This window comes from Notechis scutatus, chromosome Z (genome assembly GCF_049901735.1).
Source record: "Notechis scutatus isolate UNSWTSFEM ecotype Mainland chromosome Z, rNotScu1.2, whole genome shotgun sequence".
Taxonomy (NCBI): Eukaryota; Metazoa; Chordata; class Lepidosauria; order Squamata; family Elapidae; genus Notechis; species Notechis scutatus.
Genome location: NC_142025.1, coordinates 95857131 through 95873565, shown reverse-complemented (window position 1 = coordinate 95873565; position 16435 = coordinate 95857131). Strand labels below are relative to the sequence as shown.

Sequence of the window (16435 nt, the reverse complement as noted above, 5' to 3'; positions counted from 1 at the left end):
TGATCCGTATGCATGTATTTGCCACATAGGAATCCAAAGAGCTACTTTAGATATGCCGAGCCCTGTGAGATTCTTGATATTTTCTTTTAAACAGCGGACACTTCTGTCATAAATATTTTTTGGGTCTACTTTTGGTTTAGAAGATGTTAGTTGCATAGAGAAGGATGCTGCTTTTTAAGGAAAAATAAGCCCTCACAAACCCTTGGATATGTTTTGAGGTGTTTTTTTTTTAAAAAAAAAATCTAGGACTATAAAGGGAAATTTGTCTTACTGGTATGTTACTGAAATAATGGGCAGCCGAAAAGAGAGACTGCCCCCATGATTCTCCAACAGATCTGACTCTGGCTTCCATATCTGTTGTTCTTGTGGCAAGTACGTTGTTAAGATGCAACTGCCCTTCAAAGTGCAGCTCAGTTAAAGACACTCCCTCTTCCTTCTCTGACCCTCTCATTTTCCCATGACCCCTCCATTTGTTTCCCTTTTTTTCTCTTGTTTTTCTTCTCCTTTCCTGCTTTCTTTCTTTCCATTCACTATCAGGAAGGGCAGCCTGAGGAACCTCATGTCAGCCCAGGCCAGAGTCCGCAGGCAATAGAGGCAGCAGCGGCTGCAACAGTGAGTGGATTAAAAGATGCCACCTGTACACATGATGAAAACAGAAGGGCTCAGGAACTTTGGAAAATATCTCCCCTGAGGAAGAGGAATAGCACAGCTGCCTTTTGTTAAAAAAAAAATACAATCCAATATTCTTATTCATTTCAAATTCTACCCTCATGCATATAGGAAATGATACAGTCTAAGTTTATATCCGAAATGATACAGTCTTAGTTTATATCCGGAGGATCCTGTAGTTACAGTATATTGCAGAAGATTATCTGCATGTTTTAAACATGTGCTCACTATTTTAGAGTGCCAGCTAGAGCTTTCTGGAATTAATTATCGCTTATCCCTAGTTGCATACATCCTTTCTGAATGCAGATTGTAAAGGAACAGGACAACAATGTGAAAAAGTGCATTTAAAGGCAGCTTGGCCGCTGTTACACTTCTTATTGTGGGATCCCCCCTAATGTGCTGAAAAACTTCAGAGTTCCTGAGAAAATAATTTGAAAAACACATTATTCATTAAAAGTCATCACAATATGGAAAGAATATCCCCTGTTTTGTATTTGTTCCTGCTTTTTCCATAATTGACAGCTTTTCCCTTCTGTTACGATCCCACCCAGGAGTCCTCCTTCCAACATATTTTAAATTTTTCATAATATTTTTTAAAATTACAGTCATATTACAGTCTTTGCAGTAGTACCATCTATTCCGAATTTACCTTTGCAGTCATCACTATTTTTCTGTCCATGGAAAGAATGCTTCAGGAATCCTTACGACAGTGCAGTGACTGTCACTCACTGAAGTGGAGGAAACTCTGTATAATTTTATAGCTTCTTGACTCTTAAGTAGTTTCTTTTGTTTTAAACTTCTGGCTGTCTTAAAAATCATGTGAATATCATGACTTCTTGTTGCAGTATTTTGTTCTTGGACTAAATCATATGATTGCATCTTTAAAAATCAGGGATGTTGTTTGACAGAATACAATATATTTTCAGTCTTGCTTTGTAAACTGGAATTATTATAAATTTTATATAAAACCAAAAATATTACCTCATTTTATCTGAGATCAAGGCTGATTTCTCAGACTCACGTTACCAAGTCAAGGTTAAAAACATTGGAACTGCTTTACTGAGTCAAGTCAAAAGTCAATACTACTTGCTAACCAGTAATATTCCTATGGAAATTTACAAAATAACATTAAATCTTAAGAATCTTCTAATTTTACCTGGGAACAAGGATTATTTCCAATCTTAAGTGTACAGAGTCAAGCTTAAGAACATAAGAACTATTTTATTAATTCAAATCAAGTTGTAGCATCCTGCTTGCTAACCAAGCAGGTATCTATGGAAGCTTATGAGGATGATGTGAAAGTGGAGGCTTTTTCAATATTTGGTTTTAAAGTTAGAGTGTCTGCTTATTCAGAGGGTCTCTGCAGTATGACAATTTGTTACCTATGTAGCTATGCAGGAGTCTAATCAGAATCGTATGAAGTAGGACTGAATTCAGTATAGATAAGATTTTTCTTGATCAGCTAATGTGGTTATCATATGAAACTAAATCAAATGTGATATTTCACTTTTCTAAGGATATGTGAGCATCCTCATTTTTCTCATTAAATAATTTGAGTTTTCTTGGCAATCAGTTAGTATGAAAGATATATTTTTAAGACTAAGAGGAACAAAACACCTAAGTCATTTTTCTTGTTATTGCTCTTGTAATGATCTAACATATACATAAATGCTTTCTAGTAATTTGGGGAGAGTTGCATATGCTAGAGTTAAGAGTGTCAAATGTCTAAACATATGCCTGCTATGTGAATTTCCCTGCTTTTGTGTTCCAGGAACATGTTAATGATAACCATGTTTCATATGAGACGCTGGTTGATCTTGCTATCATTCTTCTTTTTGCTAGCAAATAATTATTTTAGCTACTTTTATTATAAGTTACAGTAACTGAATCTTACAATTCTGAATGGACGCCCTACCCCACTTTATCTCAATGAAAACTAAGGAGGTCAAGTCTAAGATGCTTACTCAAATTACATTTCTGCTTTCAACTCACATTTCTTTTATCTGATTGGTGTCTTGGCTGGGGCACTTCTTCTTGTTCCTCAGGTTTATTTCTAATGCACATTACCTCAAATGAGATATGTGTAATAATCTAGTTTATATATAAAAAATGTGATATCTGAACATGAAAGCTAAAATTAAGTGGTTAGTTGAAGCTGTAGCAAAGGATGCTAAAACAAGAGCATTTTTGGTGGGTTCAGAATAAAAGATGGCAAGTAAAAAGCTTGATGAAGATGGTAGAAAGCTAATATATTTAGCTTTATAAAGAGAAGATTAAAGTGTTCAATTTTTATTTTAGCTCAGTTTTTCTGAGATAAGAATATGTTTTCCACTAGGCACCGATAGAAGATAGTTCAGCTTGATAGGGAATGCCAGGGAATGTATATTGGAGCTGAATGAATTGAGATTGCCTGAGCCTAATACATTCCATTCTAGGATACTGAAACAATTTGCTGATAGATTGACTTCACTTCTACTATCTGAGAAATGCTGGAGAATGGGGATAGTACCAGATCACTGAAAAATAAAAAGTATTTCTTTGTTCAGAAAAAGAGAAAAAAGGAAGATCCAAGGAACAATAGATTGACATTGATATCTGAGAATATTTTAAAGCAATTAATGAATGAGCTGAAAGGATTTTGGAAAAAATGAAGTGAAATTAATAGAAAGCAGTGTTTATCATTAATAAGCCTTGTCAGGCTAATGTTTCAGTTTTGGTCAAGTAGCTTCCTTAGTATATTGTGGGAATACTGTAGACATAATGCACCTTTAGTAAAGATGTGATAAAATATTTGATGACATTCTGGTTTCCAGGTTAGTTAGTTATACAAGCTGCATAGTCTATGTGACTCCACAATCATTCTGAAAACTACTTGTCAACAGTTATCAACACTTCTTTATCATTCTGCCTAAGGTATCAATGAGATGTCACAAGATTTAATATTAGGTTATGCACAGATGAAAATGTGGACAGAAAGATTATCAAAGTTATAGATAAAGATATATATAAAGGAAACGTATCTATGTAGATAAAAGACTGGCACAAATTTAAATAATTTTAAAACACAGAAAATTGGGCTCCTAAAATAAATGAATATTTTATTTAGTAAGGAAAGCCAATGACCAAGTTCATAATGCAAGGCACAAGTCATAGAATGATCATCTTAACATAAAGAAAAATAAAAACACCTTAATAATAAAAGAAATTTGACAGTGGAATATGTTTATCCAGAGAGGAGATTGTTTTTTCATCATTGAACATTTTCATGCAAAGGAAGCAGTCATAAGTCTGTAATTATTCAGTTTGGATTTTTATGCTGAATAGGGCTGGGCCTGAGTCTTAATGGATCCAAATCTGTAAGTCAGTGAATTGGAAAATATAAAATATAGGCAGTCCTTGATCTATGACATTTGGTCAATGCCATTCTAATTACAACAGTGTTGAACAAATTCTGGTTATGACAAGTCCTTGGAGTTTTGACTGGTCCAGCATCCCCTTGGTCACATGATTGCAGTCTGGGTGCTTGGCAGCCAGTTCATACTTAAGACCAGTTGCCCAGAATCACTTGACTGCCTTTTGTAACCTTCCTTTTCAGCTTCCCCAGAAAATTAATGGGGAAGCCAATAGAGGGGGTTCCAAATCACTGGGGTATGTCTCCTCCACCTGGGCACTCTCCTTTATCCCTTCTGTTCTTGTGCTGCAACGGCCATTCACCCAATCCTGTGCAATCTCCCTGATCTATGCCACTTGCTTACCTCACCCATGCCATGCTTTTTGCACATCATTCCCAACCCACTCTGACCCACATGGTACCTCTTGCACCACACAATGCTCTCCGCACAGTGTCTCTTGTGCACCTGAGTCCTCTCTGACCTTTACCAACTCTCCCTAACTTGCACTTCTTGTGCACTCCCTTGCCCCGTTCAGATCTTTCCCTGAATCCCTGCACACTCCTCACTCCCTTTCCCAGATACTTACTTGCCTGCAGACCTTAGACTTACAATTCTTTTGACTTGGTTGTGGGAAGCTGGCAGGAACAGACCTAACAACCATGGTATCCAATTAACAGCAGCAATCGGAACTACAGGGATATGCACTTTATGACCACATTGCTGAGCGATGGAATTCCTGTCCCAATTGCTGCTGTAAATCAAGGACTACCTGTCATGCAACAAATTCTTGCACAAATCTTGTCCTAATGTACCTGAGAATTTTTTTTCTGGAATCAAAAAACAACAACAACCTACATATATATATATATATATGTGTGTGTGTGTATATATCTTTTCTCCTGTGTCGCATGCTTTAGGGCACAATCAATTTTGGTGGGATTCGAGTAGGCAATGGACCAACTGAGGAAGATGCCGAGATAATCCAGCATGATCAACTCTCCACCCATTCTGAGGAGGGTGAAGAGGTAAGTCTTCCCTTTTAGTACTGTAAAATTTTATGTAGGAAGATTTGTCTAGGAAAATTAACAGGCCAAACACATCCTCTGTTCCTTTGTTCACACTTTTGGCTTTGTTCAAAGAGAAACACTAAAAAGTTCTGTCTTAGACAAGTTCCAATAGCAACCAGCTAAAGTGGGTTATGTACATACATGGGTTGCTTTGTGATATTTTTTTACATTATCCCCTTTTAAAAATGTATTCCATTATTTGATTGTATTTTTTCACCTTGAAAAGTTGATCTTTTAAATACTGTTTAAATTAACCATATGTTTTGGCTGGTAGTCATACTCATTTTCGAAGAGCAGTGCTAAAATACTAGAAGTCTGGCTAGCTACTTATTAAACTTGTGTTATCCTTATACAGCAGGGGTGACAAACTCACGTTTTCATGGTGGTGACACTTTTTTCCCCTTCGCTAAACCGGGCATGGGCTTGGCCAGCGCATGACGTATCCAGCCTGTGGGCCATAAGTTTGGCAGCCCAGTTATATAGTATACATTGGGAGTTTAGATAAACGGCCTACTGTTTTGATCAGGATGTATAATGATGTCATGGATACGAGCTGGATAATCTCAATGTTTATAGCCTGACTTCTTATACCCTGTGGGATAGGGGATATAGTCTTAACATTCCTGGACAATGGAGCATTAGTGCTGTGTTGCTCAGATGAAGAGGTGCTTTTGTATTCTTAAATTATACATGACAAGCTCTGTGTTCCTTTTGTGTTTTCAAGCCTGCCGTGGAGGAAGTGGTAAGCCTGTAGCCAATTTCTGTTTCTCTATTTATTCACATTAAATATTCCACGAATTTAAACTATTTTATAGAATTAAATGAACTCACATTAATGACTCGGCAGATATTGTTTTAATCATATGCATAAAATATTTATAATTGTAGATAACTATTAACCAATTTTTAAATCCATCTTCTACTTAAAAACAAATATGTGTATGAATCACTACATATACTTGAAGATTTTTCTGAATTTTGCTGAAATTTAGTTTATAAATTACTGTTTTGAATTGCACAGATTACTAATTATAGGGACTTGCTCTTCATTTGTCTGTCTCAGTCCCCAGGCTTTTCAAATCTTCTGCTTATTTGCTGTGTAAAGGTAATAAATGTCACAAGATCACTCATTTAAACGCTTCCGGTGAAAAGCCTGCATGTACATTGCAGCTAATCAGTTTCTGCTGCATGTTGTCACTTGTGTAGTCACACATCAAAGTTCTGCAGCAATCGCCAGAATTGTTTGTAGCTATCTAATTTATTTAATCTCTGTTTAACAAGGCTACATTTTATCCAGCTACATAGTTATCATTATTTGTGTTCCCAATAATGGGACTCCTACAGAAACTTATGTGATTAAAGAGATCAGGCAAATGAAGAGCAAGAGATTATTTGCAGACCAAGCTAGCCTCCCTTTTTACCTCCCTCTCGCCTATCTCTGCAGAAGAAGAAATTGTTGTTTCATTTTGTAATTATTATTGCTAGGTTTGTCTTCCAGTGAAATGGTCTATTCCACCCACAGATGCAGAAAATACCTTAGTTTTACTGACTTTCTGGGAAAACAATCATTTTATTGTCTTTTATTCTGCTTATAAATTGAGCTTGACCCTTCTAGCAAAACATATGTAGATCATATGTGTGTGTTTATATGTGTATACAGAGAGAGCTTTTCAATAAAGTAAAAAACAAACAAGGTATTATGATTAATTTAAGAACAATTAGAAAAAATTGAATAAAGAAATGAATGAAAACACACAAAAAAGTTCTAATATGCCTTCCACCCTTCTCTCGAGCAAGTCTTATTTTAATCTTTCTCCAAAAATATTTCCATCCAAGCTATATTTAATTCTTCAGGGGTTTATTCCAGAATATCTGGTAGCCCCAATGCATTACATAGATTAAATGTTCAGGTTGAGGTTGCCTAGTGCTCATTCAGTTTCAAGAATTAAAGCAAACGAAGTTCTTCAAACTGCATCTCAGAATACAGGAATGAGTAATATTAAATAAAACTGCTCGTTTGTTGTTAGTTTAAATTTAAAACTTTACATTGATCAGACATCAGAGTCATTAGGAGAGAATTTGAAATAAGGAGAATGAATATCTGTGTTAATATTTGCTTAACTATCAATTCAAGATAGACAATGTTGGACAAATCAACTGGAATTTTTTTTTTGAAAATGTGTTACCAAGGAGGTTCCTAATAGATTTTGTCCCTAGTGTATCAGCCTCTATTTTGTCCAATTTCTGAATGACCTGATGTCCTTTTTGGTTTTTGTAAGGAGCTAAATCTTGGCAGCACATGATTGCAGTAGTTAAAAATAGATCATTTTATCTTCTGTGCCTCTGCCAAGAGAGGAGCAAGAACCTTTCCACATGAGCCATTTGATAACAGGTCGGATAATGAATCCAAATGCATTGATGGGAATGTAAGACAGAGCACATGCAGCACAGATTTTCCTCCAAATATAGCTCTCACTTTATCTGCAATGTGCTGACTGGGGCAGACCCTTCACAACGGGACAAATTTAAGCATACTCATTAACCTTTGGACTGCTACATCACAAATAATTTTTTATACTCGTACCTTAAAATGGATTTTTTTCCATTTTGCTTTTTACAGCAGAATGTATATTATAATTTTAACACACGAAATCATGACAAAATGGTGGGTTGCCATCCTGCATCTAATAAGAATTGTAGCCAAACAGAATTTTAATTATTTGGGTCAGACTCTTTGTATTAATCCATTAGCTAGTCTGGTTTTCCTAAGAAATTGCTTAATGCAGGAGGAGAAACAGTTTGAGAAACGCTATTCTAACATCAAGCGGTTTCCCAGGAAATGGGAAAAAAAAAAAGTCCAGTTCTTGTAACTTTACTCCAGATACTCTCTTGTTGTTTCCCCCCTCTCTGCTATGATGCTGAACAGATTCAGAAATTCTGGTCGTTCTTGACTCATGACCGCAATTGGGACCTGAATCTCAGTTACAGAGTGAAGCAATCATTGAATGAGATATCCAGGTGGCTACTTCACTCAGTGACTACTTCAATCCTGACTCAATTGAGGTTGTTAAGAGGGAGCAAAACCCTCTTGTCTGCTATGGGTGGGCAGGCAGCTCCCCTCCTGCTTGGAAGGGAATGCTTACACTGAACTGGATAAATGAAGCAGGGATCTTCGTTGTAAACTCTACTTCATTTCTGCAGCATAGTGCAAGAGCTCCTCTCCACTCTATTCACAGTCAACAAAGATCTGAGCTTCATTTCTGCAGGCCCCTTCTCCCCACCCCACCCCCCTGCAGCTTACAACCTTCCCTGCCAATCTTCCCATTGACTTTCTGGGAAAGCCGGAACAGAAGATTGATCTCAGGGTTCTTTGCAACCATTTGTAAGTGCAAACAAGTTGCCAAGAATTCAGGCCATAATCACCTCACTAGTGTGTGCAGTGTGTGTGTGAGATGACATTTTATGATGACTGGAAGTGCTTTATGGGCTATAAAACATGATTTCTGTGCTGTCGTAATTTAATGATCATTAAACAACCAATGTCTACTCATTCAGTGACCATTTGAAGTAACAGCGCTGAACAAGGGAGACTTATCATAGGTCTTTTGGCTGCAGCCATCACAGACTTCCTGCAATCATATAATCACAATTCGGATTTTTGGCAACTAATCACAATTACAATGTTGCAGTACCCCGCTGTTACAAGAACATCATTTTCAACCTTCATTGTCAGCTTCCAATAAGTGAAGTCAATGGGAAGGTAGCAGGAGATTGTAAATGGTGACCATATAATCACGGATGGATGCTGCAACTGCATCAGATTTGCTTAATGATGGCAACTGGGGCATAAGTTGGTACTGTTACATGATGTTGAACCGTGGAACCATATTGCTATACAGTAGATTTCTTGGTCCTCATTTCATTGTTACGTGAGGATTACCTGTAACCATTATAAACCATTGTTTATAACTCTGCAGTGTTTGGGCCAGGCTTTAAATATATAAAAAAATATAATGCAAACCTCTGAGGATCTGTATAGAATAAGTACCTATAGCAGCAGATCAAATAGACCGGCCGCTTGACCATTGTGCTCTTTTCCTTTCAGTATTTTTCATGCCTCTTCAGTATATTGTGTAAGTGTGTTCTGTAGGGGAATGGAATGTGACTTTGTGCACAGAATTCCGCTTCCTCAGACTTTTATGGTCACTTGGCAAATGAAGCACATTTCTAAATATTCTTGCTGTGAGTAGTATGTGGAAAGTGCATGGTCAAATGTCTGCTGAAATTGAAAAATCTGTAGAGAATGGAGAGGTGGCCAGATAGACGAAATCAACGAGGCATCAATTTAGTGGGGCCAGGGTGGCTCATGTGGTAAGATGCTGGGCTTGTGCACCACATCAATGGTTTGATTCCCGTGAGCAAATAAACGCATAGGGATAAGAAAGGAGTCTCCCCCGAATGCCTACCGGCATTCAGGCGTCCCGCGGATAAAGATAACACCACCTGAAAAAAATTCCTTTCACAGAGGCAGTTGGCCACCACAGTGATCCCTGGTTAACATGTGCCATATGCTAAATAAATAAATAATTTAGTGTATAGCTTTTTGCCTTTTCCATGTGACAAGTCATGTTGACCTTTGACATTTTATTCTCAACTTGTATGGTGCTTATTATAAGACAAATATAGATAGCATTATGCAAAAACAATCTTGATAAAGTATCTCAAGCTTTTAAATGCAAAATATGGAAATCCCCAGTAATTTCAGTGTTTGTTTAGCATATCCATGAGTTAGTTTTGGCTAAGCCTTTTAAAATCTTCCATAATTACAAATAAGAGTCTTGAATTAATTTAATCTTTGTAGTTTGAAATATGTTCTCATGCAGTGAAACTTTAGTTCGTATCTGGTACTTCTATCTGAGCATCCTCAGTTTTGAAAAGGCTCCAGAAATTCTAAAATGAATCAGCCAAAATAGATGGAATGGCTTTAAATACTTTTATAACATTTAATCTCTCTGGTGACTATTCATCCTTTTCTTACTGCTTGTTAAATCTTATTCACCATGATTATTTAAATTGCCAGAATTATAAGTGGCTCTTTTTCTAAAGGGCAAATGATAAGAAAGTGGAAAATTTAGCAAATATAATGACCAAATAGATAAGTTCCTATCCATAGCATCTTGAAAGTATGAATAATGCTTGTTAATGCTCAAGTCTCACTAAGACCAGGTTTCATGGCAGTCCCATGCTGTTTGACAATTTTTGTCTCTTAGTGCAACAGGGGCATTGAGGAGGCATGGAAATGTAGGCCACAGAGATGTAAATTCCAAATTTAATGTTGGACTCTTTACTCCTAAATCATAATTTTCAGCTGCTTTGCTTGAACTTACATTGCATTTTGATGTGGAGAAACAACCGTGTTTGCAGTTTAGTGTTATACCGCCTAAACAATCATTTTATAGTAATTCTATTATATGCTATATTTAAAAATATAAAACCTATACAAATTTTAAAAAATTAAAAGACTAAAAAGAAAAAAGAAAAAAAAAGAAAGGAAAGGAAAAATAAGAATGTAGTAAAGAAAAAGAAATATATTAAAAATCGACTTTTCTCTTCATTAAAGCAAGTATAAACAATTTGGTAACTTATCATCTCTTAAAATACATCAAATAATCCCTTCTTCCCATATCCTATCTCTTATCTGTAAATAAATCGCTAAAGCCTCATCCTCAGGTAAATAGTCTGGGGAAATAATTTTCATTTTGCCATTTCTTCTCCAGAAGCCTACATTAAGTAAATAATTCTGAGCTGCCATCGACTTATGAGAGCCTAAGTGCTACCTGGGAATTTTGACTAACCTTGCAATGCAATAGTATTAGTTACTGTTGTTATTTTTATTGCCCGACTTTGTAAAAATTCTCTATTAATTGCTTAATGCTTTGTTTTTCACTTAGAACTAACTTCATTTTTTTTTGCAGTTTAATTTTGGAGATACCGTTATCAATCAGTCTATCCATACCATTGAATATTGCTTAGGATGCATCTCCAACACAGCCTCATACCTGCGTCTCTGGGCACTCAGTCTGGCTCATGCACGTGAGTAGTTTCTCCCTGACTTTTTTTTGAACATAGTGAAGAGGAAAGGCAAATTCCAGCCATGGATTAAAAGATCAGTTGTTCCTTTTTATTATTGGTGTAAATGAAGGGAAGGGAATCTAGTACTCTTTATTAATCATAATTCATATTTTTAAATTATGATTCCTATAATCCTTTACTTTTGGCCATGTTGACTAAAGTGGAAGTTGAAATCTAAAACAGAGAGATTATGGCTAGTACTATTCATTTCTTTTTATTATGCTCCATATAAAGTTATAGTGCTGGAAAATATCATATGCACCCACTATTTCTTAGCTCCTTATCAAAATTGTTTAAAGTACTATTTATTACATAAGTGTACCCTTGAAGCAGGATTTGTATTTTCCACTGTGGAATGGGTGGGGAGTCCTTTAGAGGAAATTGTTCCTGGTGTATGATTCACAGATGTATGATGAATTTGAAGAACTGGCCTCTCCACACTTTCTACGCATGATCATTAGATACCTTTAAAAAGACAGACGGAATGAGGTTGGAGCTGCTAGTCCCTTTTGATTTATAGTTTTTTCTCTTCACAGAGCTTTCTGAAGTCCTCTGGACCATGGTGATTCACTTGGGTCTCAGTATCAGGAGTCTGGCTGGTAGTTTGGCCTTGTTCTTTTTATTTGCTGTCTTTGCTACCCTAACAGTGGCCATCTTATTAGTCATGGAAGGTCTTTCAGCTTTCCTGCATGCTCTCCGTTTGCACTGGTGAGTGTCAAGTAGTTGATTATCTTCTACAAAAAAAAAATCAAAGTCATAACTCAGTAAGAGTATTTGAATCTTAGATCTGTAAAGACCCAGTTTTGATCCCTGCCAACTCCTGATGAAATAGAGCTAACAAGCTAAGAAGGAACCTGTGTAAAATTTTGTAGCATTGCTATCAAGCAGAGCAAATACCGTATATACTCGAGTATAAGTCGACCCGAATATAAGCCGAGGCACCTAATTTTACCACAAAAAAACTGGGAAAACTTATTGACTCGAGTATAAGCCGAGGGTGGGAAATGCAGCAGCTACTGGTAAATTTCAAAAATAAAAATAATTAATTTGGGAAACGATTTCACTATCATGAAAGGTTTAATAGATTCACTAACCCAAAAGAAGAAGATGATGATGACAGCGGGAGGCAGGAGTCACTCTCTTCCCCTCCCCTCAGAGGCCCCTGAGTCAGGAGTCGCCACCGCCGGCGCGGCCCCAGTCCCGCGTCGCCTCGGGAAGGGAAAGGCAAAAGGAAGAGCCGCGCAGCGCTTTGCAACGGCAGCAGCGGCACCGGAGGCTCAGGCTCAGCGGCTCCTGGTTTTGCCCCACCCTTCCCAAGGCAATGCGGACCGGAGCCGCACCAGCGGCAGCAACTCCCGACAGCCCCAGCCGGACACCTGAGTGGAGCCCGGGCGGAACTGCCTGTTGCCACCGTGGGCGCCGCTGCGGGCGCCTGGCTGCCCAAGTAAAGAACATGGCGGCGCTGGACCATTGGAGAAGCGGAGCAAAGCCGGAGACCAGCAGCCGCCTCCCTCGGCGCAGAAAGCCTCCCCAACCAGCCGGCCGGTCTCCTCCTCCTCGGCCACACAGAACAAACAGGCAGAGAAAGAGGAGAGCAGCTGGCCAGCCGGGGGAGGCCTCCCGTGCTGCGAAAGAGGCAGCCAACGATCTCTGGCGCCGCCCTGCTCCACGCGCTGGCTGCTTGGACTTGCCGGGCCCGGCACATAGAACAGGGCGGCGCCGGATGTTGGAGAAGCCGAGCGGAGCCGAAGCCAACTCGGCTCGCGTTGTTTTCTGAGCCTGCGAGCCTAGAGCCAGGGCGCTTTCATTGCACGCCGGAGCTTCTTGTCTCGGGAAAAACCGGGCGTCGTTGCTGCCCCCTGAGGGGAGAGTGATTCTGGGCTGCGCGATTGGGGGACTTCGTGGCTTTGGGTGGGTGGGTGGGAGCGAGGACGGACGGAGTCCATGAAGTGGGGCTTGCCTGCCCTTGCTGGCTGCCTCTGCTTCCTTAGGGGCGGGGAAGGGGGCTCATCTGGACCAAGGGTGAGTCTCCCCCTCAGTTTCCCCAGAAGGATCTTCCGTCGCTTTTGCCTTCTCCCTACATCTTCCCTCTGTTAAAATCCCCCACACACACACACACACACTTATTTTCGGGCGGATAGATTTCGTGTCTGAGCATTCTCACATGACGGTGGGTCTTCCCCCCCCCTAAAAACAGTTAAAAAAAGAAAAAATATATCCTCATGCAAGAACTTTTCTGCTTCCGATTACCCCCATGCTTAAAAGTTGCAAAGGAAACACGGAAGCAGAGAAGCGGCTGCCCAGCTCCGGAGCTGCACACCATTTTTTTTCCCAGAGGGGAATCTGACTCGAGTATAAGCCGAGGGGGGTTTTTTCAGCACAAAAAATGGGCTGAAAAACTCGGCTTATACTCGAGTATATACGGTAATAGTTTGACCAGGATTAGAAGGTTTCAATTCAGGGTAGGGCCAAGATTGTTTTTGTGTTAATATCTATTTGGACACTAATATCTATGTATCTTGATTATCCTTACTGTGAGTAAAGAGTTTTTTCCTCTTTACTCAGCTGGTCTTTAGTTCATGTTTGGTGATTTTATGCATTGAGTTCAAAAGTTGTATACAATTTCCAATTAGAACGATCAGTCCGTTTCCAATGAACTGAGGCTGTCTGTAGCAGTATTGCAGATCTCTTATTTCAGACTGGCCAATTCAGATAATGAAGGAGAAAGAGCCTTCTTCCTGTAATTCAGTTGGTTGAATTCGCATGCTGTGCTTATTTTGGCAAATTGAGAATGCAGCTAATATGATTTGTAACCCATAGTTGTACTAAGAATGATACACAAATGGTTGCTTAATAACTTACTGCTTGATGTAGAGTTGGAACTCCAATAATTATCTCAAGGTGAAACTCTGAAAAAAACATCTTGTCAATCTTATTTTTAGCAACAACCCATTGCAACATGCTAGCTATTCTGATAGGGAAACTGCCAAATTGAACTGCCTTTTCCCCCTCTCTGCCTTAGCTTCTGTACTTCCTTAGTGTTCAACTTGAAGAGAAAACAGCTTCTCTTTCTATGTAGGAGCCTTTTAGTGTTGAGAGAAAAATGGGAAGAAAGCTACATTATGATTTCCCCTTCTCCCCTTGTGTGCATTGTATCACAGTACAGTCTTTCTCAAGGATAGGCAAAGCAGAAACCTACCTGCATGGAAGTATTTATCACGTAGAAGCCTAGACATATATAAAACTTCATTCTTTTTGGCAAAGTCCATTGTACCAATGCATGAGACATAATTCCATCTGTCCACTGATTCCTTGCGTAAGTCTTCTCTCAGTTTTAAAGGGGTATTCTTGATTCTGAAATGATATTTGGTGGACGATTTTGCCAACATTTATGGAATAAGCGTGACATTGATTAATCAAATGGATTATAACTTTGCGTGCTATTATTTTTGGGTGCTGAAAATATTTCTTGGAGATCTAACAGGCAAAGATTCTCCAGAAGTTATCTTGGCTTTATGTAGCGTGTCTTTGACTCTTTAGTGGTACTTTTGCTGTGCTCTGGGTCATGGCTTATAGCATTTGTTTTCCTTGCCTGTTTGATATTAAGTTGCTTATTTGTTGGCGGGGGTTTCTTTTCTTGTCAGGGAAGTCCAGCTTTACAGAACAATAGAAGCGACACTATTTGCAATCATGACTTCAACCATTATCTCAATCTTGCAGGAGGGCCCAGAGATCATTTTCCTTGCCCTGCCCTTTTTTCTTTGTGCCAAGTTCCAAACACAAAAGCTTCCCACATGACCAGCTGTAATTTGAAGATAGGAGGGGTTAAATCATTTTTTTGTTAGGGCAAAGTTCACCAATACCCAGGCTTGCAGAAATCTCTGCTAATTATCTGAGATCCTAAACTGAAACATTTGCTTGAGGGAAAAATCAAATGTTTTTCAAAAGATTTTTCAATCAATCAAAATAGAATAAATGGTGGACCAAAGTTGATAATCTTCTTGCCCACGCATTAGAAATGCATTTCCAAACTGCAGAGAAATTGAATTCATTTGAATTCCACTGAAATAAAAGCTTACTTGGGAAGAATTAAACAGTATTACACTTTTTTTAAAAGGAAGGCATATGGTAATAGGCATACTGAAGAAGATAAAGAATTTGGAACTCTAGAATTAAGGTGAAAGATGTAATGTTTGGCTGTGAGACTTGAATGTTCAGTAGATCTTTTCTCCAATGAAATTTGTAGAATGGTGACAGATAGAGAAATTGGAAAAAAGAGTCATTTTGATTTAATGAACTTTTACTGAATGCATTAAATTGGCATACATTAATAACCTAGGAATTCTGGCTTAATATACCATAAAATGAATAAACTCTTATTAGAACATATAGCAGTTGCTTCCACTTTGTCCTTAACTTCCTTTGAATGTTAAGCATGGGCTGTTGGGACTTTCTTAGTATAGCTTATTAAGTTAGGATTGTGTCTTACTATCTATATGAAAACCTTCTTATTAAGTCAGAGCATTGATCCATCCTGCTTTCTGGGATCCTTTTATCTAGAGATGCCAGATTTTGTACTTGGCAGCCTTCTGCCTGTGAAGGACTAGTTTATGAAATGAGTCACCTCATTTTCCCTTAGTATTCATAAGCTGTGAATGTGTTTGCTGCAAGGGAGAATGGAATGAATTCTTTAAACCACTGGAAAAATACTTTCCGTTTCTCCCTGTTTTGCCATTCCTGACTAGGATGGGTTTATCTTATAATTTTTAGGCAGCTGTACATTCCAGGGAGATGATTGCCCTGGCTGAGTCACAAACAACTTTTCAAATAAATCCTAGGTTTCCTTATGCATATGGCTGCATGAGAAGAAAATGGATATTTTACAATTATATAATGGTTCTACTTCTTGTGCCACACAAAAAATCCTTTTGCCAGTGAATTGACAACTAAGAAAGGCTGGTACAGTTCATTTTATTAGTTTAGACTATGTAAAAATTGAAGAAAACAACAACCAGGGGTGGAGTTGTACCCACAAGAGCCTTGGCAGCTAGAAAGAGAATAATCCAAAGATAATCACAATTGTGCTATTGAAAAAAGGAATGTTTAGAAATGAGTTCCCTCTCATGATATACATTTGTACGATCACTTTATAGACCCCCTTCAAGTTAAGAATAA

General features: G+C 38.3%; 1 protein-coding gene across 14 annotated transcripts in view; it reads left to right on the top strand.

Annotated features, from left to right (window-relative positions):
* The window catches only part of ATP6V0A1 (ATPase H+ transporting V0 subunit a1), a 50895-nt gene that overhangs the window by 27540 nt on the left and 6920 nt on the right, over positions 1-16435 (top strand). For 5 of the 14 annotated variants that reach the window (XM_087945496.1, XM_087945494.1, XM_026669858.2 and 2 more), the window contains exons 18-22: positions 538-612; positions 4979-5086; positions 5853-5870; positions 11104-11221; positions 11797-11968. In XM_087945496.1, coding sequence (XP_087801622.1) covers positions 538-612; positions 4979-5086; positions 5853-5870; positions 11104-11221; positions 11797-11968 — 491 coding nt within the window. The remainder of the gene's footprint in view (positions 1-537; positions 613-4978; positions 5087-5852; positions 5871-11103; positions 11222-11796; positions 11969-16435) is intronic. The other 9 variants (XM_026669857.2, XM_087945500.1, XM_026669854.2 and 6 more) reach the window with 3 other exon arrangements.